Raw genomic sequence first — 27,382 nt, forward strand, 5'->3', positions numbered from 1 at the left:
CAGAAACATACACAAGACCCCTACAACAACAACAAAAGCAACCAACAGAGAATGAGGAAAGAGAATAAGAATGATAGAAGAAAATAAAGAAAGGAAAACATGAGGAGAAAACAAAAGACTTCCCTCCCCCGCCAAATGAGGGGAAGGAATATGAAGGAGCATAGATGAAATAAATAAAATTAGAATAAAGGACAGGAAAATGTGGGAAGAAAAATTGTTTAAAATAAAAGAGGAAGAAAAACATTGAAAGGGAAAATAGAGGAGAAAGTAGATAGACCCAAAATAAGAAAAGGAGAAGAGATGAGAAAGCAGGTGGGGAAAACAGCTTGAGTAGGAAAGGGGAAGGAAAGTTGGGCATATGAATGAAATAATAGAGACTAAAATAATAACAAATCAATAAAGCAGATAGATAAAGAAGATATATAAAAAAGGAAAAAGAAAGTGAAGAGAAAAGAAAGAAAGAAAAAGTGAAGTGGCGTTTGTCTCGGCTGAGTGCAGTGCCTCCCTTTGGATCCTGCTCTTCTAGTAACTGTGGCTGACTGTCTGCCAATTCTGGGCTTCCCAGGAGGTACTTAGGTGCTAACCACTGTCAGAAACTGTCCTTGGCTTCCAGCAACCTGTTTGAAGCTTCAAGTGAGCCAGGGTGTGTCTGGCTGCACGAGGGAGAGGCCAAGCTGCCATCTAAAGCATGGGGCCCAGGGCTGGGTCAGTAAGCTTACCCAGGTTACCCGGGCCCCACCTCCACCTGCCTTTGCTTGCCAGCTAGCTGTCAATCTTGGTATTTCAAAAATCTGTTTCTGAAAGGGCTTTAGGTGGAGTTGGAAGTCTACACCTCTAAGTTTCCTGTGATGGGAGGTGCTGTTCAGACCTCAGGGAAAGGTGGGGGCATGTTTCCCTGTCCCAGAGCTACTCCTCTGCGAGTGGCCCAGAATCTTACTCTGCCCTCCGCTGGGCAGAGGTCCTCGTATGCAATCCAGTGGGACCCACTGGAAACCTGGTGTGTCTATCAGCTCTCCCATTTGGGGAAAGTGCCAGCCAGGTGCCCAGGGTAGTGGGGGGGATGGCTAATTCCACTTAGTGTGGCACTGATCCAGTCACTGATGCTCGACCCATAGGCTTGGCCTCTGTGGCTCTCTCCTTTGCAAACACAGTGTGGCAGGCAGGGCTCCTGAGGGCGGGGCAGGCTGGATCCCCTAGGGCAGGGGTCCTCAAACTTTTTAAACAGGGGGCCAGTTCACTGTCCCTCAGACTGTTGGAGGGCCAGGCTATAGTTTAAAAAAAAACTATGAACAAATTCCTATGCACACTGCACATATCTTATTTTGAAGTAAAAAAAACAAAACGGGAACAAATACAATATTTGTATTTGCATGTGGCCCGTGGGCCGTAGTTTGAGGACCCCTGGTCTAGGGTAGGGATTTTCCTTTTCCCACAGCTGTGACTGCTGCGAGTGGCTAACTCTTCTCAGGAAAAATGGCGGTTGGGTTTGGGTATATGACCGAATGCAGGAATCCCAACTGCTGATTTTCCATGTTTCCCTCCAATGCCATCCGCCACCCCCCACTGCCATCCCCAGCCTCTCTTTAGGCACCTCAAGTCCACATCACCCTCCCTGAACCAAAGCCTTGGTGAGTAGCTGCAAATGAAAATTCCTATGCTTGGGGTGAAAACAACAACAGTCTATGGCAGGGGTGGGCAACCGCTGGCACACGTGCCAAACATGGCACGCCAGTAACTTTTGCTGGCACGTGAAACCCTCTCTTATACTCTTCCACTTATAATTTTTTTCTTAATATCGACTTTTTTATTTTTCAGATAAATTCAGTGTAGGTGCATCTTAGATAAATAAATAATTTTACATAACAAGTTATCTTAAAGACCATAGACATGGATTGATGAGAGAGGGGAAGAGCAATTTCTATGCCTCTGCCTTAACCCTCCCTGCCTTCCTAGATCCGACCAGTGTTTTGGTTTCACCCACATACCCTTGTGAATCTTTGTTCTCAGTGATGGATTTTGTTAAGTCTCATAATAGGAGTAGCCTGACGGATGAAAGTAGTAGCTCGTGCACATCTCTTAAGGTCACGAAATATAAACCTGATGTAAAATCTCTGTCATCAGTGATGCAGCAGCAAAAGTCCCACTGATAATATCAAACGGAGTCATAAAGTTTTCTGTCGGACTATCAGTGTCCATGTATACATTAAAAAATAAATGTATTTTTCATCATCGTATACTGTGTTTTTGTCGCTCGAATGAATTTTATTATTTCTTCAAGGTTCTTCACATACGTACACCTTAAGAGATATAAAGTAGGCGTAACATGTTCTCAAAAAATTAGGGTTGGCACGCAGAAGAATTTTGAGTCAGAGATTTTGCTGGTTTTGGCACGCACTCACAAAAAGGTTGCCCAACCCTGGTCTATGGGCTCCAGGCTCAACTGTGGCCAGCAGCCCTGCCGCCTTTCACAGCTGGATGCTACATGGTCCGCGGGCTTGGCTCTGGTGCTCTGGGCTGTGGAGCCAGCCTGGGTTCCAAGCCTCTATCCTCTGAGGGAACAGACCCTCCCATAGCCGGGAGCTCCCTCCTCACTCTCGGCCTGCCGCCTGGGAGCTGGGCCAGCCCCTCTCACCTCGCCCTGCCTACTGGTCTCCAGGTGGTTTCTGTCCTTCCTGATATAAGTCTCCTCAGCTGGGCCTCAGTTTTAATTCTGGGTGTATGTTCCCCACTTTAGTTTTATTTTCATTCTGGCCCTGGGAGGAGGTGCAAGAAAGGTCTGCCTAGGCCAGTGATGGTGAACCTATGACACGCGTGTCAGAGGTGACACACGAACTCATTTTTTTGGTTGATTTTTCTTTGTTAAATGGCATTTAAATATATAAAATAAATATCAAAAATATAAGTCTTTGTTTTACTATGGTTGCAAATATCAAAAAATTTCTATATGTGACACGGCACCAGAGTTAAGTTAGGGTGTTTCAAAATGCTGACACACCGAGCTCAAAAGGTTCGCCATCACTGGCCTATGCGGTCACATTATCTCTCCCCAGATTTGCTATCATTAAGTGTGCAGTCCAGCGGCATATTCAATTGCTGTGTAACCATCACCACCATCCATCTCCAGAACTCTTTTTAGCTTGCAAAACTGGAACTGTGTCCCCATTATATAGTAACCGCATAGTCTCTCCTCCCACCACCTCTTGGCAATCACCATTCAACTTCCTGTCTGGAGGAATTTGATTTACTCCAGGTAACATGTAAGTGCAATGATACAGTATTTGTTCTGTGACTGGCTTATTTCACTTAGTGTAATGTCCTCAAGGTTCATCCATGTTGTATCATGTGTCAGGATTTTCTTCCTTTTCCTGGCCGAATAATATTTCATGTATGAACACACCACATTTATTTATCATCTGTTGATGGCACTTGAATTGTTCCCGCTTTTTGCCATTGTGAATAATCTGTTGCTCTTCTGTTGTTAATTCCTTTGGTTATCCTTTTACTTCTTATAACTGACCCATCTTGTCTATTAGTTCAGCCAATTTGACAAAATGATTATTTATTGTTTTTTTAATTGGATGGAAAAGTGAACCAAAAAGTTGGGGAGCAGTCTCTACCCTTGACCAACACAGAGGCTGAGGCTGGGAGGGCTTATGTTCATAGGAGCTTTGATTGTCCCCCCCACACCCCCTGCCCCCAACCTGTGACATTCCTAGGAAGGAGGGTGTGTGGTTTAGGAGGAGCATGTGAACATTGGAGTCAGACACAGCTCATGCATGTGGCCATTGGCTCTGCCTATGGCTCCCCTGTGGTTCTCTCTCCCCTCAGCCATGGGTTTTTATATAGAAAAGTTCCCTTCCACCTTTGTGTCGCCATCCTCCTCGCCCCAATCCCTGCAACACTGATCTATGCTTTTGTCACTATAACTTTGCCTTTTCCAGGGGATCATATAAACAGACTCAGACAGTATGTGGCCATGGAGACTGGCTCCCAACACCGTCCTGAGGCCTTGAGATCCATGCAGGGTGCTGTGGGTCAGCAGTGCATCTTACTTCAATGACGCGTCCCTTCGCCCCTCAGGGATGTTTGGGTTGTTTCCAGGCTCAGGCAGCTATGAATAGATCTGCTGTAAGCATTCCTGTTTAGGTTTTTATAGGAACGTATTTTCATGCCTGTAAAGCAAATACCTAGGAGCAGAATTGTTTAAGTTTACATGTTTAACTTTCTCAGAAACGGCCCACTGTCTTCCTGAGTGGCTGCGCCTCCACCAGCAAGGGTGAGGGCTGTGGCTGTGCACCCTCGCCCACACGGACTGAGTGTGTCTGTTTGTAAGGACATTCTGCTGGGTGTGCGCTGGGTCTCAGGCGGGCTCACCTGCGCCTCCCTGTGCTGGTGCTGGGTGTGCGCTGGGTCTCAGGCGGGCTCACCTGCGCCTCCCTGTGCTGGTGCTGGGTGTGCGCTGGGTCTCAGGCGGGCTCACCTGCGCCTCCCTGTGCTGGTGCTGGGTGTGCGCTGGGTCTCAGGCGGGCTCACCTGCGCCTCCCTGTGCTGGTGCTGGGTGTGCGCTGGGTCTCAGGCGGGCTCACCTGCGCCTCCCTGTGCTGGTGCTGGGTGTGCGCTGGATCTCAGGCGGGCTCACCTGTGCCTCCCTGTGCTGGTGCTGGGTGTGCGCTGTCTCAGGGCTCACCTGCGCCTCCCTGTGCAGGTGCTGGGTGTGCGCTGTCTCAGGGCTCACCTGCGCCTCCCTGTGCAGGTGCTGGGTGTGCGCTGTCTCAGGGCTCACCTGGACCTCCCTGTGCGAGCTGCTGGGCCTTGGCAGCTCTGCCTGATGGCAGTGGGCTCTGGAGGTGGCTGTGAGCAAAGCCTCCTGTGTCTACAGCTGTTGTCTTTCCCCTACTTTGAGCTTGCAGGCTCTCCTATTGCTGGGCTCGCCTACAGACGGTGGGGCAGAGGGAGGGAGGCCGGCTGCCCTGCAGGTCCTGTTGGAACTGGAGGGCTGCTGTTTTTTCTGAGCGCCTGGCTGAGGCCTGTTCCCCGCTGACGCAGGAGCACGTGAGGCTCTGCGGCTGTGCAGAGAGGAACTGGGGGGGGAGCGAAAGAGAAACAGGAAGCTGCATCCTGCCCTGTGTCCTCTGGTACAGAGGCCCCGCCCAGGGGCTGGGGTCCCCCTCCGAGCTCCACAGAAAGCCGGGATGAGAGTCAGGAATGTTGGTTTTGCGCCCAAACATCAGCAGCTCGGCCTTTCCTCAGGCTCCAGATGCCACGCTCCAGCGCAGCGGCTGCGAGCAGGGTGCCCCGGGCGCTCTGAACCGTCTGAAGCAGAGCGCAGTGGATGCTGCAGATCTGTGCTGGCGGGTTGGCGTGGGCTGGGCCAGGATGGGCTGTGACACCAGAGGGCTCTGCCCACATGGCCACTCCCAGCCCTGGTGTCGCTGAGGTCATAGGAAACCCCCTGCTGTGCCCTGCCCACAGTGCACAGACCTTGTGCCCCTCACCGCGTGCAACCCACGGCTCTCAGCCCACTTGGGGCCCCTCGGCCCCTCTGCCCTGACTCACTGTCACGCCTCTGTCCCATTGTCCTGCAGCGGCAGAGGGGGAGCTGAGCTCCCCGGGGCTGATTTGATGAGGAGAAGTAACTTGGTTAAGGCATCACAGCGGCCAGGTGTGACTGCCACGGAGGCCTGGCTCTGCCTCGGGGCTGTGTGCATGGGCAGGGCCTGGCACACTGGCAGACTGCGGGCATGCAGGGTCTCCAGGGCCTCTGCCTAACCCTCGCCGGGAAACAGCTGCTGGCAGAGAGGAGGGCTTTGTCTTTTCCTGAAGTCCTGGGACCCGCAGCCTCTAGTTCTCAGTCCTGCCAAGGCTGCCTTTCCCTCCTCCTCCCCCAAACTCTCCTCCTCCCTCGGCCTGTGGCGCAGGCAGGGAGCCCTGGTTGGAGCTCAGCGCCCGGGTGCCTCTCAGGCGATGCTCTCAGCAGCAAAAGCCACGCTGTGGGCCGACTGCGGAGGACTCTTCTCAGCGCTCACTGGCAGTGGGACCAGGGAGGCCAGCTCTCTGTCCGGGCCGCAGCCTCACGCGGACGAAGCCCACCGTCTTGCCGTCGCTGGATGGCAGGGAGGTTCAGTGAAGCCGCACATGTAAATGCCAGCACCAAGGAGGTGCCCTTCCCTCAGCCCTACAAATGGCACGGCTGGGCGTAGACTCAGTGGGCACGGCCCCTCCAGGGGCCTCTGCCTGTCCCGTGTACAGACAGGACACGGGCAGGGATGTGTCTCCTCGCTTGGTCTGCGTCTCTCCCCTCCCATTTGTCCTCGAGGCCACGACGCCGCGTATTAAAGTGCAATCTGCAGAAGTCCAGGCCTGGAGGGGCAGCAACATTTTGATATTTTGTTCATTGTGCACGTTTGGCCTTAACTTTGATTTAAAAAAAGATTTCATTAAAATACTAACTCGGCCACTGAGATTTTTGTAATGCCCCTTCAATCTTGTTCCTGGGGTGGGTGCGCCACCTGCCTCACCCTAATTCCTGCCCTGCCCTGGCCTCCCCAGGACCCGCCCCCAACTGGCCCCTTTTTGCTGGGATAGGAAGTGCTGGTGCCGACAGAGGGCGCCTTTGACAGGGGGGTTTCTGCCCTCCTTCCCGCAGTGCTGAGCGCCCTCTCCCTGGTCCCTCCTGTAGCTAAGCAGGCCTAGGCGGGGGAGGGGCCGGACGGGCAGCTTGGCTCTGGGGTGAGACGGCTTCTCCGTGGACTGCACAGACACTCGCTTGTTAGACACTCATGTTTCTCCAAGAGCTCTGTCCACTCAGGGGAGCACGAGCCCGTCTTCACCCTCTATCAACACGGCTTCTGGCTTCAGAGGAGACCTGGCTGTTCCGGCGTTTCCCCTGCATGTCCAGCTGCGGCCCCAGGACGCTGTTTTCGCATCCTGACCGGATGCTCACCGTGTCCGTCACCTGCTTATCCCCAAAACGTGGCGTGTTGGCGAGGCCTCAGACGGTTCATTGAATGACCAGTTGGTGGCAGCGGCAGGTGTGGCCATGAGTGGCTTTCCTATGACAGAGACAACACTTAGTGTGGCCCTAACAGCCATCGAGTGCATTGGCTGTCCCTGCCTGACTCGGGGCTGGCTCTGTGGGTGCGGGGATGGCAGTTTGATTGGACATGGTGGTGACTTTTAGAGTCTGGAGGAAATCCAAGCAGAAGTCTCAGAATGAGAAAAGCACTTGTTTAGAAGAGGGGGGTCTAGGCCACAGAGAGAGAGCTTTGGGTGCCACCAGCTTTTAGGTTTATTCATGTATTTATTCACTAACAGTTTATTGAGCCTCTACACTGCCAACTGCTGAGAAAGGCTCAATGACCTTCCCTCTCCGAGCTGACACTGAGGGGAGTGTGTGTGGCTCTCAGGGGCAAGTGAAGCTGTAGGGGTGGAGGCGGGTGAGCTCTCCTCCAGCAGAGTCAGCTGCAGAGAGCCACGCGGGGGGCCTGACGGGCCCGAGGGCAGAGGGCAGAACCACGCTCAGCTGCTCCGGCTTCCACAGGGTCCGCAGTGAGAAACAGCAGACGCGGTTGTTTTCCCACGGAGCAGCGAGAGTGAACATATGATGAGGCCGTGTAAACTCACACGCGCTTGTAGGACTGTACATCGAGTGAGTGTTTTGGAGACACTGTTTGGAAATGTGTCAAGAGCCGGAAAAAGTTATCTGCCTTTAGGTCCAGCTACTTTCTTTCAGGAACTTAGGGGTGTGCTGTGAGCTGCTATTTACTCATGGATTTGTGGACAGGCATCCACGCGAAGCTGCTGCTCGTGTTGGTGGTGGTGAATAACGGAAGCCACTGGGATGTATCAGTGTACAGGGTTAGCAGGCTAACGACCAACAGCGAAGACCCTCAGCAGCATACCATATTCATGCTATGCTTTAGTGACAAAAAGGAACTTATAAACGAATTTATTAAAAATGGATTGTGAGGCCCAGACAGTGTGGCTCAGTGGTTGAGCATCAACCCATGAATCAATGGGTCACTGGTTCAATTCCTGGGTTGAGGGCTTGATCCCCAATAGGGGGCGTGCAAGAGGCAGCCATTCAATGATGTTTCTCTCTTGATGTTTCTATCTCTCTATCTTCTCCCTTCTCTTCTCTCTAGAATCAATAAAACACATTAAAAATGGATTGAGAGAAGATATTTGTGATTTTTAAAACAAACAAGGAACACATTTCTAGAATAACTTTTGCAAAACAAGAAAAAAAACAGGCAAGGAAAAATGAGCAGAGGTTATGAATAGTCAGTTTGCAGAAGAGCAAATCCAAAAGGCTAACAGGCATGCAAAGATGCTCCGACTTGTCAGCAGGTTAGAGAAATGCAAATTAAAAAGACAGCAAGGGACCACTTACTGCAGTCAGGCTGGCAAACGTCAGAAAGCTGGGCAGTGCTGAGTAGGGTGCCGTGAGATGGCAGGGGGCCTTCACCTGCTCTTTGGGAGGGTGGTCTGCTGTCAGCTTCTGGAAGCATCTTAGCTGCTGGCATATAGTTGAACTGAGCAGGTATAGACCCTGACTTAGCATCTTGCTCCTGTGGTCATAGCCAAAGCCAGCCACGTGTGGCCCTGGAGGCCTGCATGGGGTTAAGGGACAGGAGCGGTGTGGTACGGGAAGTTGAGGGTAATCTAGCCATTGTCACTGCAGAGCAGACAAGTCAAATAGGCACGTGATGCCCACTGTGTAACATGGGTAGCAGCTAGAGGAAATGAGGTTGACAAACATAGCGCCACATGGCTAGGTCTGAAGACATAATGCTGAGTGAAACAGTGGCCTACAGAGAAGACACAGGTCATTCAGGGAACTGAGATGCATGCGTCCAGGAGCCTTTCCCATGCCAGGCTTCATAAAGACACTGCCATCACGTCGGTGGGCAGGGTGGGGAAGAAGGGAGTGGACATATGCATGGAGGGCCAAAGAATAAATGAATAAACTAACAGAGAGGAGACTGGCCCAGATCAGGGGTCAGGGAAGAGGCTGTGCTGGGACCGAGGAGTGTAAGGTGCTCCCCACCCTACCTGTCTCTAAGGATCAACCCAGAACAGGAAACAAATAACCACCCCCACCCCCCAGCCAACCCACCAACAAAAGCAAAGGTATTAATAAAACATGTTTCTCTCAACAGTATTATTAGTGTGTTCTTAGTAAGCTATCCTATATAATAAAGAGGTAATATGCAAATTGACTGTCACACCATCACAAAAGATGGCCACCCCCATGTGTCACAAGATGGCCAGCAGGGGAGGGCAGTTAGGGGTGACCAGGCCAGCAGGGGAGGGCAGTTGGGGGCGATCAAGCCAGCAGGGGAGCATTAGGCATCAATCAGACTGGCAGGAAGTGGTTAGGGGTGATCAGGCTGGCAGGCAGAAGCGGTTAGGGACAATCAGGCAGGCAGGCAGGCGAGTGTTTGGGAGCCAGCAGTCCCAGATTGTGAGAGGGATGTCCAACTGCTGGTTTAGGCCCTATCCCTGTGGGTGTAAACCAGCAGTCGGACATCTCTCAAGGGGTCCCAGATTGGAGAGGGTGCAGCTGGGCTGGGGGACACTCCTCCCCCAGGGCATGAATTTCATGCACCTGGCCCCTAGTATATTCATAGAAGCAGGAATATCAGCAGCCATTTTTCTGGGTGTGGCAAACCTTGATATTCTTCCCAATATTTTGTTCCTTCCCAGTGTTTAATGTTGTACCTACATGGCCTTGTAAAAAGGAAATGATTTCTGAAAGTGAAATTTGACTAATAAGTATGTGTGATAGAAGAGCTAGGGATGTATGGAGCTTTGTACATAAAGAATGAGAAAGTTTCAAAGAGGGGATGGTTAGTCTGGCCACATGATCTTGAGTTCACTGCCACGCCTACCTGTGAAATAAACATAAAGCATGAGGTCTCCTCCATGGCTATAGCCCAGAGCAAAACGCTGGTGACCCCACTGTGGTGTCCACCCTGGCCCCCACCCTGTGAGCAGTGGTTGCTGTTTGCTGGCTGGGCTCCTGATGGACTCTGCATGGTGATTCTGTGGTTGGGGGAGGGCTCCTTGCAGGGAGCCTGGACAGTTTGGGAGCTTTCTACACTCTTGACAAATGCACAACAAACAAACCTTTCTTGGGCTGAGTCAGTCATAGCAACTGAAAAGTCAAGGACACAGACAAAAAGGCACCTTCTCAAGGTCAGTATCTTGCAGGTCAGTCTTGGGCTGTTTTGACTGCAGAGGTTTTTCCCCTGTGCCTCCTGCCCCGAAGTCTCCAGCTTGCGCAACTCACTCCTGTTTACACTAAGAGAGGAGCACTTTCCAGTTAGTGTGGGGTTCAAGAAGTCGTTTTGAGGACAAAGTCCTCTAAAAATGGTGAGAGTGAACCAAATAATGCTGAGAATGAAGAAGCTATATCCTTTGGACACATGGGGTGGAAGGAAGTTATAATTGAAGACATAGAATCACTTGCTTCTACAAATTTTGGTGAGATAATTTGCACACGTCTCTTCTATCAACTCAGTGTTTTAAAAGAGGAGCAGCACCAGATAATAAGGGAACAGGCTTTGGTATTAGAGGTTTGCATCTCAGCTACACATCTAGTTGCTCGTATGCCTTTGGCTCAGTTGTTTCCTCACCATACAGAGAGAATCAGAATGCCCAACTCTCATGCAAATCTGTGCCCAAAGCCCGCCCATGTTAGGTTGTCAATCTCTGTGAGTCACATCGGAATCTCTTTTTGAAAATGCCTTCTTATTTTAGCTGGTTTCAGATTCTTAGAGGAACCAGCTTCAGTAGGAACTGGACTGAATGGTGCGGGACCTGCCCCACAGCCAGCGGCATCAGGAAGTGCTGTGTCGGGACTTCTCATCTTTGTTTTTGTTCTGAATCCAGAGCTGTTTGCTGAGGCATGGAGGCAGAAGGTATCTCAAAGGCGGAAGACGGACCTGAGGATCCAGGTCCCAAAGCTGACCAGCCTGATGTTGCTCAGTCTGACTCCCCCCCTGGAGTGCAGTCCCCGGGCCCCACGGCTCTCTGGGAGACGGTAGAGAGGAAGTTTCTGGAATATCAGCAGTTGGCTCATAGGAGCCCGGCTGACCGCCAGGAGAGTCTGCTGCGCCTTCTCCCACTGTTCCTAAAGGTCAGTACTGTTATTTCTGACGCTGTATCACCATACAGTGCTCTCGGGATACTTGTGGAATGATTGGAAGCTGAAGTTGTTGATTTTCATATCATCCTAGTGGTCTCTGGTTGCTTAGAGGAGAAGGTTGTGCTATTCAATAACGAGTCAAGCGAGGCTCATCTCCAGGATGGGGAAGGGCTGGGGATGGGTGAGCAGATGACTCTGGAGAACTATTATCCCTTTAGCTAAAGGAGCTATATTGCTCAGCCGAAATCCCAGCGTGAAGCCAGAGAGGAGACCAGCTCCTCTGGGAGCTAGAAAAGCAGTCTGTGTCTTGAGACAGGAGTCACAGGATGGCTGATCATCTCAAACACCAGTCCTGCCAGCACCAGGGCCTCAAGTGTCAGAACACCAGATCATGCCAACCGTGCAAACGGAGGTGCAGTCTGTGGGAGCATGAAGCAGTGCGCCCTCCCACAGCCACAGGCGCCAGGAGAGTCCACTGGGCCGACGCTCTGGCTCGTGGCAGCTGCTGGCGGCTGGTGGTGGCTGGTGACAGCTGGTGGCGGTTGTTGGTGGCAGGTGGCAGCTGGTGGCGGCTGGTGGTGGCTGGTGGTGGCTGGTGGTGGCAGGTGGCAGCTGGTGGTGGCTGGTGGTGGCTGGTGGTGGCAGGTGGCAGCTGGTGGTGGCAGGTGGTGACAGGTGGCAGCTGGTTGCAGCACGGGCATAAGAGTTTTTCTTGTCTCAGAACAGAGCTCCTGGAGATGAGATCTGCCTCATGTTGAATCTACTGAAGGCTATTGTACCATTGGAAATGCATCTTTATGAGGACTTAGTTTTTGCTTGACTATTGATTTTGAGTTATTATTAAAAAATACACCTCCAGCCAAAGAGCAGAGAATATGGGCTCCCTTCCACATTGAAAATAGACTGAGACAGATGGGGCGTAGGCAGGTTTTATTGGAAGCCCCTTTGCTAATGTTTCATCTAACTTATTAACCAGAAATATTTAAGGATTTCTAAAGATGACTTAGGCATTGAATACTTGGGCCTGTTCTTGGTTAAAAAAACAAAAACAAAAACACACCACACATGCCAAGTAACTTGTTCATGAAATCATGGTTTTCCTCCCCGACTGGGACTTGTAAACCTCATTCATCCCATTCTACAGGCGGGATAACTGGGACCTTGGGGATGTACTGGAAAGAAGGACGGGCTAGGAGATGGCTCAGGTTTTATTTCTAGCCTCCCTACCCTGGCAGCGCCCGTGTTTGGAGACAGCTCGGCCTCACCCAGTTTTCAGATCAGTGTTGCCTTCTGAAAGGAACACCGTGCGCACCCAGCCTTTGCCCTGAGCGAGAGTCCCTGGCGTGGAGTGGGTGCGGGCTCATCTATGTGCTGTGTCTCCCCCCCCAGCCCCGCAGCCCGGCTCTGATGAAAGTGCTCTGTGTCCGAGAGCCAGGGCTTGGCACTCGCTTGCCCTCTAGGTCTCTGATTTGAGAATTCCTTCATTTGTTGTACGAAAGTGTATGAAGCATCTCCAGGGGTAGGCAAACTTTTTGACTCGAGGGCCACAATGGGTTCTTAAACTGGACCGGAGGGCCGGAACAAAAGCATGGATGGAGTGTTTGTGTGAACTAATATAAATTCAAAGTAAACATCATTACATAAAAGGGTATGGTCTTTTTTTTTTTTTTTTTTTTTAGTTTTATTCATTTCAAACGGGCCGGATCCGGCCCGCGGGCCGTAGTTTGCCCATGACTGATCTAGACTCTGTCCCAGGGCCTGGGCTATGAGAATAAAGGAGACAGAGTTTTCCCTTTATGGAGACTCCATCCAAAGGAGAGGCTACGGAGTCACACTCAGAATGTGCTTTATTTGGCTTATAGAGATTAAACATGAATTACTGGCCATTTTTTTTCAAAATAGAAAGCTTTTACCGGAAAATCAGATGTCCAGTTTCTCTGGAAAAATTGGTAGCTGTAAAACCAACAGCATGGAGATGGCTAGGGGCACCCCTCTCAGACAGAAAGTCTTGTTCCCTCAGTTCACCCAGTGCCCCGCACCCTAACATGTCACCGTTGTACCTTCCTCACTTACGCCCCTGCACCTGTAGGCCTCTGAGCATGGACCCCACGGGCAGAGCACAGTTCCCACTATAAGTGAACCTTGAGATTGGTCTCTGCTTCCCAAACCTGGTCCTGGGAGTTGCAGGCATTATGGCCCCTGTGTTCGACCAAAGAGAGCAGGCCCCGCCCTGGAGCCATTGCTTAGTAGCTGTGCACCCTTGAGCAAGTTACGAAATATTCCTGACCCTCAGTTTCTCATCTGTAAAGTGTAACGAGCAGCACTTTGCTGGGAGCCTGTGAGGGTGGATAAGATGATGACGGTGAAGTCCAGGGCACATGGAAGCAGACACCATCCCGATGACCTTCCCACCAGCTTCCAGGACACTAACTCCCACGCATAGTCTGAGGCCCTGTCACCGCGATTCCCCGAACCATGGACACCTGCCCTGTTCGGGGTCTCTGGAGTCCACTTCTGTGAACCCTGGACAAGCAGGGTATTACAGGCTTTTAATCATCTCTAAACATCGACATTCTTTTGTTAAGTCCTACATGTCTACAAACATGTTATTTCTATTAAGTGCTGACTAATGCCGGAGCCAGAGCCATGCCCTCAGGCTTCTTAATGAAAAGCTGGTGGTGGAAAGAAACGGGGAATGTAGGCGGTGTTCAGGGGTAGCGTAGGTAGAACCTGAGCTGCAGATGAAGACAGAAAACAACCACTGGAACACTGGTCCTTGTAACCTCTCTCATCTGGATTTTATATCCATAGGACAGTGTTCTTTCAGGTTGTATATGAAGACCTTGGAAATATCAGGACTTAAAGTTACGCCATGTCCTGTGGAATGTGGCCACTGACCTCAAAGCCTCATGCATGTATTGGCTGTCATGGAAACCATGGCCCAAATGGGCTCAGAGACTCCTGAGCAGGTTTAAGAGAGTTCTGGAATAATCTGTGTGGCAGATCGCAATTCTCTATACCTGGCTCTTTTCATTTTGGGCCCAAGGAAAATTCAGATGATCTCGAATATTCTTTGTTCTGACACAATGAACACAATAAATTTTTGAATTGTCGCCCCTACTCAGAAAGGGTTATGTCCCTGGGTGATGGGATCTTATTACACTGGGCCAGGCTCTATCAGACCCATCACAGAAGGGGTGGTCCATGTGCAGGCAGGGCTTTGGCGAAGGTCATGGTGAAGGTCATGTCTGCCCCCCCTCAGTGGCCACCACTTGCCTAGACCTGGAAAGTTCTGAGTTTTGACAGCTCGTGCCTTGCAGAGCCGACTCCCCAAAAAACTCCCCAGAGGGGCTTCTGTGGCATCTTCTCCCCAAATAACTTCCCTGTAGCCTCTAGCTTTCTCTCATATCTGACTCCTCAAACCCACAGAAGGGACACGTGTCCCCCGACCCCTGTCATTGTTTACATGTGCATCTGCATTAACTGCTAGGCAGGTACAAACATGGTTGGTTTCACATTAAATTCTAGTCCCATTGTCTCATCTCCAGAGTTAAGAACAACTTAGTGTGTTAAGGAGTGAACCTACTCAGCTTTTGGCTGCTGTGTTGGTAAGAAGGAATTGCCAGGTGGAGACTCAGGGCCCTGCAACCCCAGCAGGGAGCTGCCCCGAGGGGAGGAGTCAGACACCAAGCTTCCAGTGAGAGCTGAGGCTCCTCCACCCGCCGGCCATCACTCCCCGGGGAGGTCATGGAGGAGTCCTCAGCCAGGGCTGCAGCTGGTGAGACTCACCCAGGCGCTTTGCTCGGTGTTTTCAAGCCCTCACACTAACCCCAGGAAGTGAGACCACTTGTGTCCCACTTTATACACGAGCAAGGAGAGGGTTAGAGACGGTATATGATGTGGCCAAGTCACCCAGTGGTTAGTGGAGAGCAGAACGTAACCTGGCCAGTCTGCGCAGGCCTGTGTGGTGAACCACCGGGCTCCCTCAGGCAGTGCTGCGGGGCCGAGCAGAGCAGAGCACACCTGTTCTTTCCTGCCCCTGACCCACTGGACAGGGGTCTGCCTGGCTAGTGCCTCCGCTCCCTTTGGGCACAAGAAGATGCTATCCCTCCCCATATGATGCTTGGGTAGCTGCCTCAGGTGCAGACTCGGAGGAGGGTAGCTGCCTCAGGTGCAGACTCGGAGGAGGGTAGCTGCCTCAGGTGCAGACTCGGAGGAGGGTAGGTGCCTCAGGTGCAGACTCAGAGGAGGGTAGCTGCCTCAGGTGCAGACTCGGAGGAGGGTAGCTGCCTCAGGTGCAGACTCGGAGGAGGGTAGGTGCCTCAGGTGCAGACTCAGAGGAGGTTTGCTGCTTCACAGAGGAAACAGCACAGAGCCAGCGACTTCTCAGTGGGCCACTCAGTGCTCTCAGGAAGGGTGGACCTGACTGCTGTTCTTTTCCTGGTGAGAGCCTGGGGCTTCGTTCTTCTAGGAACCTTTCCATCGTGGACTGCTGGCCCAGAGGAGAAGGCGTCCCCTCGCCAGCATGGGCAGGTCCTGCTGGCTTTCAGTTGAGGATGCTCTGAGGCAAAGGGAACCACTGCAGGGCCTCAAGATGCACAGAGATATTCCATAATAATAGCCAGGGGGAGCCAGAGCTGTGGATGCAGTTGTGGGAGCCAGTTCTTAGAATACATGCTTTGAGAGAGAGCAGGTGGTGAGCTAGGGAATCCCCAGCAATCAGTGTAAAGTTCCTCACTGCCTGAGACAGACAACCAAGGGGCTGGGACACATGGGAGAAAATAGAAGGAGATCTGTGGATGTGAGATGCTGCAAAGGAGTTCACGTGGCGGCCTTTAAGAGGCAGCACCGTGTCCATTCCCGTGACTCCACATGCGTTTGTGATGGCGCGGCTAATGGAATAAGGCAGAAGTGACATTTCCAGACCCCGAGAGACTTGTCGCTTCTTCTGTCACTTGGAATATTCATTCTTAGAACCCTGCTGCCATGTTGTGAGGAAGACCAAGCAGCCCCACGTACAAACCTTCGTGGAGGGGAACCAAAGCCCCTGGTCTCCCAGCCGCGCTCGCTGCCCGCAGCCAGCACCACCTCGCCAGCCCTGTGAGTGCCCCATCTTGGAAGCCGGTCCCTCGGCCCCCGTCAGCTGCCCCAGCTGACTGAGCCAGAGAAATCTCTGCCTGCCGAGCTCTGCCCAAACTGCAGGCCCTTTACCCAAATATCTGATTGCTGTTACTTAAGCCACTCAGTCCTGGGGTGGTTTGTTATATAGATGAGCAGAATAGTGGGCAACGTGCGGATGAATGTATTTATTTCCTAGTGTGGAGTGATTGTACTTGGAAGTGAGAATGTGTGTGCATGTGTGTATGTGTGTGTGCACACATGTGCATGTATGCAAGCACATGTTCTTAGGTTAACTGCCTGGCTAGCGGTGCTGAGTTCATGCCATTCAGTGGGTTAGTCATTCTCGTGGAAACCAAGCATAGACCCAACTGCCCATGGATGAGAGGGTAGTAACATTAAGTGTAATAACAAGGATGACCAACAATTATTTCCAAGTGCGGTGCCCAGAGAGGATGGTGAGGGTCAGCACCCCTCCTTGTCCATCCTGAGTCTACCCCCTCAGAGCGGGGCCTGTGACATGATTTATTCCCATTTTGGGAAAACAGCATTTGCTTATGCTAACAAAATCTTAGTGCACTTTTTTACTTACAAAGGCTAGAGTAACCGTCGTACTAGCAGGGACACTCATGCAAATCTTGAAAGTGTTTTGAGTCATAAAAACCAGACCACCCAAGCGTGAGGCGGGGAAGCAGGAGTGACAGTCCCGCATGCTTGGGACCCACAGGCCACCTGTCACTGGGAAGTGGGTTCTCCGGTCTCCTCGCTGGCCCTTCCTTGTTTGCCACCGGCCCGCAGCGTCTTTTTCTCCCTCTTCCTTCCATGTGAGGGGGCAGCACGAGACATGATGGTGCCGCTTAGATAATGTGAGTTTTTAAAATATTGAGCAATATCCTCCCAGCATGCAAGTCCCAGTTTGAGGAAAAAAATTTAGGTCCTTCGGAAGCTGCCTTAACTCTTTGGGGTCTCCAGGGCATCATTCAGTGAGAGGCTGTCTCCGCGCGGAACGGCACCCCAGTGGCCTGAACGAGTTAAGGCGGCTCCCAGAAGTGCCCACAGAGTCCCAGGAAGCAGTGCGGGCCCGGGGGGAGCTGGCGGAGGGTACAATTACTGTTCAGCTCGCAGGGGCCCAATTTGCTTTATTGTAGCGCTGCCTGGAGTCCCACTGCTCACAGACAATCTGATGCTTCTGAGTCAATTGCCCGCAAAGTGGTCTTTGAGGGGTTTGCCAGCGCAGGGGGGAGGCACAGGGCTGGCGAGGAAGACATAGAATTCTCATTCCCGAGGAGGAAAATGATCTTCCCACAGAAGTTCCCAGTCAAAGGACTGACTTTTTCTTTTCGGGATTAAAGTTTTCGAGCGATAGCGGGTCCCCAGGTGGGAGCCGTACGCTTCTTCGACCTGTGCATGCTACTTAGGATGCGTGAGGTGAACCCGCTCCTGGCGCCGTGGCTCCGCTGGGGCTCTGGGCTTCCTCCTGCTCAGCTCGTTTCTGTAAAGTGGGAGCAACAATAATGCCGACCTCAGAGGGTGGTTGCAGGATTAGTGGAAACAATACAGGTAAGTGTTTGGGCCAGCGTCTAGCTCAAGACCAGCACAAGATGCATTTGGCCATCACTGCAGAGGGTGGGTTTCATAATCATGTGCTCCCTTATCCAATGTTGGTTGAAGGCCTACTTCAGTGCTTGTCTTTTATCCAGCGTTTTTGTAGTCTTAGCACAGTTCTGATGGAATTCGTTTTTATTTACAAAGGAAAGAGGCAACTCCGTTTATGGGCAGAAAATAAAAAACAATTTTCAGATGCAAAGCTTTTTTTTAAAACAAAATAAATGCTCAAGTACTCACTGCCCAACATAAAGTGTGTCGCACATTTCAGATAGACTAAAGCCTGCTGTGCACGCGCTCAGGCGCCCACTCACCCGCCCTCCTCCGGGGAAGCCTGCCCCGCTGGTCACAGGGGTAACATGCGCATCTGGGATATGCTCCCCTCCTAACACTTCCCAAAGGGCTTCCTCCATCCAGGGCTTGCTCATCAGTTCTGGGTGTGATCCGCAGACACTGCACTATTTTCAGTGCTGCGTAGTGCTCTGATGTACTAGTAAACATGCCGTAAATTATTCATTCGTGATCCTACTGGTGAACATTAATCTTTTCCAGTTTTTCACGATCAGAATAAGGCTGCAGCCATTTCTCTTGTCCGCGCCTCCACGTGCACAGGTGCCAGCCTTTCCGCAGGGGACCACCTGGGCGTGGAGGGCCGGGTGGAGGACATGAGGCCTTTAACTTCTCGGGCTGGCTAGCCGCTTCTTCAGAGAGGCTCCTCCGGGCCGCTCCCCCGCAGAGCAGGGCCTCCGGTCCCGCCCCTTCACCCACACGCTGCCAGGCTTCTCCCTTTACCAACTTGAAAAGTATGATATATCTCATCGTGGTTTCATTTGCATTTTCCCAATTATCAGTAATTTGCTATTTATTTTATCTTTTATTAGTGGCCTATTTCATTGGCCTGTTTTTTAAAAATCAGGTGGCTTGTCTTTACCTTATAAGTTTGTAGCAGTCTGGATATTATTGCTTTGCCAGTTCTATGCATTGCAAATATTCTCTACCAGTCTGTGGATTGCCCCCTCATTTTGTATGTAGCATCTTTTAATATAGAGAGGATTTTTGAAGGTTTTTGCTTCTTAACAACTATAGTATCTGTAGCAAGGAAACACATTGAAATGATTTCTCTTCAGAATTTGATGTGTTATTCACCTTCAGTTTAAAAAACTCGGTCAGGTCTTTGGGCAGGAATAAAACTTATACAGCTAGTAAATGGGTGCAGTGAATGGGAGTCCAGCAAAACTGTATGTTATAGCGGCCACTAGTGACCAGGAATGCCCACAGCGCCTACCTTCCTGATGAGCACCAGGGATGGGAGATTCCTGAACTCACGTCCTGGTGTAGGACTAGTCCTCTTCTCTGACTGTGCCCTGTGGGAGTCTCCTCCTCCCAGAACTAGTCCCTCCTCTCTGACTGTGCCCTGTGGGAGTCTCCTCCTCCTAGGACTAGTCCCTCCTCTCTGACTGTGCCCTGTGGGAGTCTCCTCCTCCTAGGACTAGTCCCTCTCTCTGACTGTGCCCTGTGGGAGTCTCCTCCTCCCAGGACTAGTCCCTCTCTCTTACTGTGCCCTGTGGGAGTCTCCTCCTCCCAAGACTAGTCCCTCTCTCTTACTGTGCCCTGTGGGAGTCTCCTCCTCCCAGGACTAGTCCCTCTCTCTGACCGTGCCCTGTGGGAGTCTCCTCCTCCCAGGACTAGTCCCTCTCTCTGATTATGCCCTGTGGGAGTCTCCTCCTCCCAGGACTAGTCCCTCTCTCTGACTGTGCCCTGTGGGAGTCTCCTCCTCCCAGGACTAGTCCCTCTCTCTGACTATGCCCTGTGGGAGTCTCCTCCTCCCAGGACTAGTCCCTCTCTCTGACTGTGCCCTGTGGGAGTCTCTTCCTCCCAGGACTAGTCCCTCTCTCTTAGTGTGGCCTATGGGAGTCTCCTCCCAGGACTAGTCCCTCTCTCTTACTGTGCCCTGTGGGAGTCTCCTCCTCCCAGGACTTGTCTCTCCTCTCTGACTGTGGCCTATGGGAGTCTCCTCCCAGGACCAGTCCCTCCTCTCTGAATGTGCCCTGTGGGAGTCTCCTCCCAGGACTGGTGAACTGGGCCTGTGACAACACAGCGTGAAGGGCAAAGACTGGGTGGAAGAGCCATCCTAGAAACAGGATAACTAGAGAAACCAGGGAAAATTCGGAAAAGAGGAGCATCAGTGGGACACAGCACTGATGGGGGAGACCTAGAGACCCTCTCTTGGGGTTTCCCAGGAGGGCAGCTGGGTGACTGGCAAGGCCCCTCTGGGAGAGGAGATGCGGCGGGTTCGAGGCACGGCATTCGGTGATGCATGTCTGAGGCTTAAGGAGCACGAGTCTGGGAGGTATGGGCCGTGGTTTGGAGCTCAGCAGAGAGCTGGGATTGCAGGCCTGAGGGCGGGGGCAGTGGGAGGAGGGAAGGCGGGGGCGGCCTTGGGCTGCACCTGGGAAGCATTGAGCCTGTGCTGAGGGGTGGCAGGGAGAGAGGGAGGTGATGCTCGGGCCTTGCTCTGGAGCTGTGACGTCTCTGACCAACCTGTTGTGTGCGTTCAGGCCTGGGAGCACTCCGTGGGGCTCATCTGCTTTCCCAGCCTGCACAGGCTGGCCGGCGAAGTGTCCAGCCAGCTCGCCCAGGAGATCCAGCAGGTGCTGGTGGGAAAGCCTGCGGGTGAGTATGGAGCGGCCCTGGGCCCCGTGGGAGCAGCACGTGCTGAGGGCCTTCGGCCCTGCTCTGCTCTTCTGCTTTCTAGTCAGTCAGCGAAGTGCCTGCCAAAGAGACCACGGCCCAGTCTGCCACCGAGTCCCTTGGGAACACGGGAAAGGCTACCAGAGCAGGGAAGGGGGTCTTAGGAACTGCTGCTCCTGGTAGACACACACACACACACACACACACACACACGAGCAGGCCTCTGGGAGGAAGTGCTGGGCTAGAAGGCACCTGAATGTTCAGTGGAGAGCTCGATCCAGACAAGACCCTGGGTCCGAGCACATGTTTTGCTGTGAGGTCCCTGACTTGCTGTTTTCTATGCACAGAGCCCAGACGCAGGCTGTGGAGGGAGCTCCGGGCAGGGTGACCTGAGCCTGGTGTAGACGCAGGAACCCCTGTGATGGAGGGGCTGCGATAGAGAGAGTGGGGTGGAGGCCGGGTTGTGGGAGGTCTGTGGTGAGGAACTTGCTCCTGTTACTTGGCAATGGGGAGCCATTGATGGTTGCTGACCAGGGAAGCCTGCATGCTAAAGGCTGGCCCCCGAGGAGGGTAACTGGCTGAGTGTGAGGGTGGGTGTAGGTTCAGGTGGCCTTGTGGGGAGGACAGGAAGTGGACGTCCCCAAAGAGGCGAAGGTAGAGCTCATGGCAGGTGGCAAGTGGAGGGCAAACTGGTGAGCAAGTCCCTGCATCCCCTGCTGACACGTTTCCTCTTCTCTGCTGTTGTCAGAGCAAGCGCGGGCGGCCGCGGGGCAGCTGCTGCGGTGGAAGCCGGATGCGCAGCAGGACGGCTACCTGCTCCTGAAGTCGGCCTTCCTGCTCTCGGGGACGGACTCAGTAAGTGCCGGGAGCCAGGGCCCGGCCTCCTCAGCGGCCGGGAGGGAGGCCTCAGCTCAGGGCAGGGGGCGGCTCCCAGGGCCTTTCTTCCCAGGAAGCTGGCTTCTTGTCTCTCGCCCTGGCTCCTCTCTGGTGTAGGAACGGCTTCTGAAATTCTGGGATTCTGGTCTGGATCCTGCCCTGTCAGTTGACCGCCCGTGACATGCGGCACCTCACTGTGACGGGTGCGGCTGATTTGAGAGTTGGGGACAGTAGCGCCTCAGCGCTGGGGCCGCTGTGAGATTGAAAAGGGCTGGCGTCCCGGCACTGAGTCTGCCCTGGTGATGCCCCGGCCACGCCGGGGTGGGGACAGGCTCTGCCGTGGGGTGTGGCCGCAGCCTGTCTGACCAGGCTGTGCTCTGAGCCTCGGCTGGGTTCTGCCTGCTGTGAACTTAGGCGGAAAGATCCGCCCCGGGAGGCGCTGTCCGAGCGTGCTCACCCAGAGGCAGTGCTAGCAGACCGCCGCCTTCCCTGCCCACCGCACCCACTGTGAAGGGGGGCCTGGTCCTCCTCCCCGAGTGGTCTGCTGAGGCCGGTGTCCTGGCAGCTTGGCCATCAGCAGAAATGGCCCGAGGCCCCTTGCAGGGCAGGCCCAAGACTCCCCGGTCTGCCGGCTGCTGGGGTGCCCACTGTGGGGGGTCTAGCATGCGGCACCGGGAACGGCAGGGGAGCAGAGCGCAGCTGCTGCCTTCTGTCCGGGGTGACACAGGCATCGCAGGAGCCTTAGCGGCAGCATGTGGTGTGAGCAGCAGGCGGCAGCGTTAGCCAGGGAGGGCCGCCTGGCTTTCCCCGTGGGAGCGGGAGCCCTGCTGGCCCGGTGGCCAGGCAGCCGCAGCACGGAGTGGGCCTCTGCTCCCGGGAAGGGCTGCTTCCAGCTGAGCAGTAACACTGACCTGAAGATGGCTTTCTGCCGGGGCAGCCGGACCCAGAGCCAAGAGCGTGAGCAGCTGCCTTTGGGAGCCCGGGGAGCCGGGGTGGGGAGAGCTGCCTGTGGGGGCGCCGCAGAGCCAGGCGTCCAGGGAGGAGGGCCTTGCCTGCCCAGGAGCCTTTGGGGCAGGGGGCCCGGCACCGCCTGATACTCCTGGTTCTGGCCTCTTCTCCTCTCTGTTTTTCTAACTGTGTGGACAGCATGCTTTAGATGAACCCCACGTGTGCGCACACACACACACACATGCACACACGCACATGTACACGCACACACACACACATGCACACGTGTACACGCACACACAGTGTGCGCACACTGAGATGGCATCCACAGTGGTCCAGGCGGAGCTGTGGGCGGGCACGTGGAAAAAGGTCCCGGGCGCGGCACACACAGGCTGGGCCCTGCCAGGGCCCGTGTCCTCTCCTCTGTCCGCAGCTCTGGGGCTGGTCTTCCCGGTGGGTGGGCCGTCATGAGGTTGGATCTGATGAGGGTATCAAGGGCCTGGGGCAGTGCCGGCCGCCCAGCCTCGGTCACGGCCTGCTCTTCCCTTGCAGGAGGCGCTGGGCAGGGTTGCCGAGTCGGGGCTCCCAGCCCTGCTCCTGCAGTGTCTGTACCTCTTCTTCGTCTTTCCTCTGGAAGAGGACGAGCATTCAGAGGACGATGTTCAAGTTCAGAGGATGTTTGTGCAGGTGAGTGAGCGGCGGGCTGAGCACCTCTGGGTGGGCCGAGCTCGGCCTCTGGGAGCCGCTCCCACCTGCTCTGCTCAAGGCCCGGCTCACCCCTTGCCCCACGTTCTGCAAACGCGAGAGGCCGAGGCATTGGAGGACGGACTTTCCTCTTGTGCCTCTGTATCCCACCCTGCTCCCCTTGTTCTTCCCCAGAAACGTGAGTGCCTTCTCCGCTTGGCCCACCAGATCCTTCTCCAGCCCGCGTCTGCATCTGGAACCTTCTGTCGCTGGCCACCTCCCCTCTAGACGCGCTTGCTAACTGCACTGCATCACTAACTAGCCAACGCTTTCTAAGCAGTTGCCATGCCCCTTGTGCCGTGGTCTCTTGTCTGTCACCTCCTCCGTCCCAGGATGTGTGCAGTGCTGTGCTCCTAGCTCTATACAGACACAGGAAACGTGAGCTCAGGGGCGGGTGGGGGCTGGGGGCTAGGGCCTGGGACCCGGGCTCCCCAGTTCACTCTCAGTGGGCTCCGCACCACCCGCGATGCTGCCTCCCCCTCTTCCCAGAAGCCATCTCAGTCCACTGAATTGCAAGTGCTATTTCCTCTTGTCATTGCCCCTCCCTCCTGTCCCCTGACAGCAAGCAGCAACTTTTCACATAATGCCCCCCTCAGCCCCCTGCCCCCCACTGACAAATGCTGCTGCCCCTGCCTGTGGTGAGGGTGGGGAGCAGGGCTGTCTCACTCACGGCTGTGTGTCCAGAGCCTGGGCAGTGCCTCCCAGAGCAGGTGCTAGACCGTTTGGGGATTTCCAAGTGCAGCTGCCCATTGAGTGTCTGCATGCAGATGAACACCCATCACAGACTCATCCTCCAGCCAGAGGCATCACTGCCAGAGGCATCGGCCGTCCGCGGCTTATCTGCACTCTGCCTGCTGGAAACGCTGGAAACGCTGGCCCCATTTGCCTGGATGTAACCATATCCCGAATGCGGCCAGGACACAGTGCTGGGCACATGGACACATCTTTATCCCGTGGCTTCTCCGTGCCCCTCAGGGAGGGAGCACAGCCCTGTCTTTACATTGTTGCCCGCAGATGCACAGAATGCGCCCCCCAGCGCTAGGCCACACCTGCATTCATCAGGGTTGTCCTCATTTCATTCCACAAAAAGTATGAAGTTCCTCCAGGTGCGGCTCTGCCAGACGCGATCCCTCAGCTAGCACAGTCCCTCTCGGAGAGGGGTCAGGAAGGTGTGGAAGCAAGTGGGGGATATCCCATGAAGAAGTCAGCATGTCCACTGCCTTCGGTGCTCTGCAGGGAAAGGCAAAGGCAAAGGCAAAGGCAAAGGCAGGGCTGGGAAGGGAGGCCCGGGGGCTGACTTACAGAGGAGCACGGAGGACGCTGCTCTGAGGGAATGGCATTGAGAGCTGGCGGTTGGGGTGGAGCTGTGATGGGGAGGCGGGCGCAAGCAGCAGAATGGTCACCTGAGCCAAGGGCCATGGCCACACCCACGTGCAGGGTCTGTAGCCAGTCCTAGGTGCCCGGCCGGCCTCCTTTCCTGTGCTGAGGGCCTGCATTCAGTGGCAGGAGCTTCTGTACCTGCTGAGCTGGGAGAAGGTCCCGTTAGACCAGCAAGAGCCCCAGAGAGAGGAGGCCGGGCGAGTGCCTGCAGGCGCTGCCCGCTGTGACTCTCCCCAAGGGCATAGGAGACTGGGTTGGTGGGAAGAAGGGCCCCAGGTCGGAGGTTACAGGACAACGCTCATGGCTGTGTGGAGGAGTGAGGCATGAATGCTAACCAGGGATTCAGGATACATCTGGCTTTTTATTTTATTTTATTATTATTATCTATAACAATAAAAGCGGAATATGCTAATTAGACCAGACCTCCTTCCGAACGTCCTTCCGGATGACCTTCAGGACAAAGCCAGGGCTGTGAGGGCTGAGGCAAGCTGCTGCGGACTGCGAGGGCCAAGCCCCATGCACAAATTTCATGCATTGGGCCTCTAGTTTAAATCTATTTTTATTGATTTCAGAGAGGAAGGTAGAGGGAGAGACAGATAGAAACAGCAAGGATGAGAGAGGGTCATTGATTGGCTGCCTCCTGCATGACCCCTACAACCCAGAATCGACCCTGCAACCTAGATATGTGCCCTGTCTAGGAATTGAACCTTGACCTCCTGGTTCATAGGTTGACACTCAACCACTGAGCTACACTGGCCAGGCTGCATCTTGCTTTTTAAGTAGCACAGGGTCCTGTTAATCCTTTATTTTAATGGTCAATGCCATTTTCCTGGCATTTCTATATAAAAAGACACCCATCCAAGTCCAACACTTCTTTGTTATTCTGACTTGGAAAGGGTAACTCCTGCCTTTACAGCAGTTAAGAGTTCAGACAGCCCAAGGCTCTCATCCTTTGCAGGTGGCACTGGTGACCATGCTGGTCTGGGCAGAGGGTGACAGCATACAAAGCCATCTCTGTGCTGACATGTGCCCTCAGTGCTCTGCAAAAGCAGGGAGCAAGTCCATGGCAGCAAGGAGGCTTCTAATCGGTCTCCTGGGTCTTCCTTCCCTCTTCCTCTCAGATGTTGCTCAACATCTGCAGTGAGCCTCAGGGGCTGGAGGGCCTCCTCGCAGGGAATGAGCTCCAGGCGTTGCTGATTGCCACCACCTGCCTCCAGGAGCACAGCTGCTGCTTTTGGAAGGAGCCCACCTTCTGTGTGCTGAGGGCCATCTCCCAGGCCCAGGACCTCAGCGTCATCCAGTACCTGCAGGGTAAGTCCCCGGGGACCCACTTCCCACAGCAAGTCCCTGTCATGCCCTTGCAGCATCAGGATAGATTTCTGGGACCAGAAATGAGAAGGGCAAACAGGTTCTCATGGACGCCCAGCTGGGCCAGTAGCTGACCCTGTAGTGCTTGGTTCCATCCATGAAAGTGCTTTTGTTGTTCATTCGGATGCTCCATTGGAGGAGGGGAAGGGGAGCCCCTTAGCTGCTCACATACTGTCAACCAGAAACTGCCGGGCCCATCTGTGTGTTATCTCATCTGTTCCTGGAGACGGATGTTGATGATCATGCCATTTTGCAATGGGAAACAGATAGTATGTTGAAGAGCTTGCCAAGGCTCCTGGGTTTCCAAGAAGAGAATCAGATTTGAACTTGGAGATGCCGCTCCCTGGGCCTCAGTGTCTGTTGGGGCAGCAGCAGGGATGTATACCTGGCTCTGCTCTCCGGAGGGGCACTGTGACAAAGGCTCCCTGAGCTGGCCTCCCTGCCTGCTCGGTGGCATTTCCTTAGCTCACCAGCTAAAGTGCCTCTTGGGAGCACAGCCGTCCACCCCTGGGCTGACCCCAAGGTATGGTGTCTTTGGGGAGTAGGTCAGAGCCTGCCGGTGTGACCTGCCTGTCCACAATCACGCGCCCTGCGGCCGGTCTTCTTTCGGGGCCTCCTGTGGCAGAGGCACCCGCGGTGAGGGCTGGCCAAGCTCAGCAAGCCCACCTCCTACCTAGGTGGAGCCCACAGAAATGGCAGCCCAGTTCTGGTTCCGGTTCCCATGAGGCCAGGCCCAGGGGTAAGGGTCCAGGCTGAGCTGGGCCCGAGGTGCTTTGTAGTCCCCCCACTCCACTCACAGGCTGGAGCTGGAGCTGCCCAAGAAAAGGCTGTAGCCATGGGAGGGGTGGGGTCCTCACTGTATCGTATTCTCAACCGGAAAAGTACAACTCTGCCTCGTGGAGCCTGCCACCTGGTGGAGCCTGTACCCCTCTGAGACATGGGCCGGTTCTGTGGGCACCTAAGCTGAGGAGAAGGTGGGCAGGGGAGCGCTGGGCTGGCTGCTACCTGCCGAGCCCTGAATTCTAGGTGTGCCCCGTCCACAAGCAGACTCTCTGGTGCAGCCCAGGCCTCGCAACCCAGGGACTGAGTACACATTATTATTGTCTCAGGTTCTTGGTAGGCGATCTTCCTGACCTCCTCAGCTCTCCCTCACCTTCTCCAGCTCTCCCTGACCTCCTCAGCTCTCCGTGACCTCCTCAGCTCTCCCTCACCTTCTCAGCTCTCCCTGACCTCAGCTCTCCCTGACCTCCTCAGCTCTCCCTGACCTTCTCAGCTCTCCCTGACCTCCTCAGCTCTCCCTCACCTTCTCAGCTCTCCCTGACCTCCTCAGCTCTCCCTCACCTTCTCCAGCTCTCCCTGACCTCCTCAGCTCTCCCTCACCTTCTCCAGCTCTCCCTGACCTCCTCAGCTCTCCCTCACCTTCTCAGCTCTCCCTGACCTCCTCAGCTCTCCCTCACCTCCTCAGCTCTCCCTCACCTTCTCCAGCTCTCCCTCACTTTC

The 27,382-nt window shown here is 54.0% G+C and overlaps 1 protein-coding gene across 3 annotated transcripts in view; it reads left to right on the top strand.

The window, feature by feature from the left end:
* The window catches only part of WDFY4 (WDFY family member 4), a 256,614-nt gene that overhangs the window by 16,408 nt on the left and 212,824 nt on the right, over positions 1 to 27,382 (top strand). For all 3 annotated transcript variants that reach the window (XM_059662081.1, XM_059662080.1, XM_059662082.1), the window contains exons 2-6: positions 10,897 to 11,143; positions 20,434 to 20,548; positions 21,315 to 21,421; positions 22,943 to 23,077; positions 25,636 to 25,825. In XM_059662081.1, coding sequence (XP_059518064.1) covers positions 10,913 to 11,143; positions 20,434 to 20,548; positions 21,315 to 21,421; positions 22,943 to 23,077; positions 25,636 to 25,825 — 778 coding nt within the window. In that variant the 5' untranslated portion in view covers positions 10,897 to 10,912. The remainder of the gene's footprint in view (positions 1 to 10,896; positions 11,144 to 20,433; positions 20,549 to 21,314; positions 21,422 to 22,942; positions 23,078 to 25,635; positions 25,826 to 27,382) is intronic.

Source organism: Myotis daubentonii, chromosome 13, assembly GCF_963259705.1.
Source record: "Myotis daubentonii chromosome 13, mMyoDau2.1, whole genome shotgun sequence".
Classification (NCBI taxonomy): domain Eukaryota; kingdom Metazoa; phylum Chordata; class Mammalia; order Chiroptera; family Vespertilionidae; genus Myotis; species Myotis daubentonii.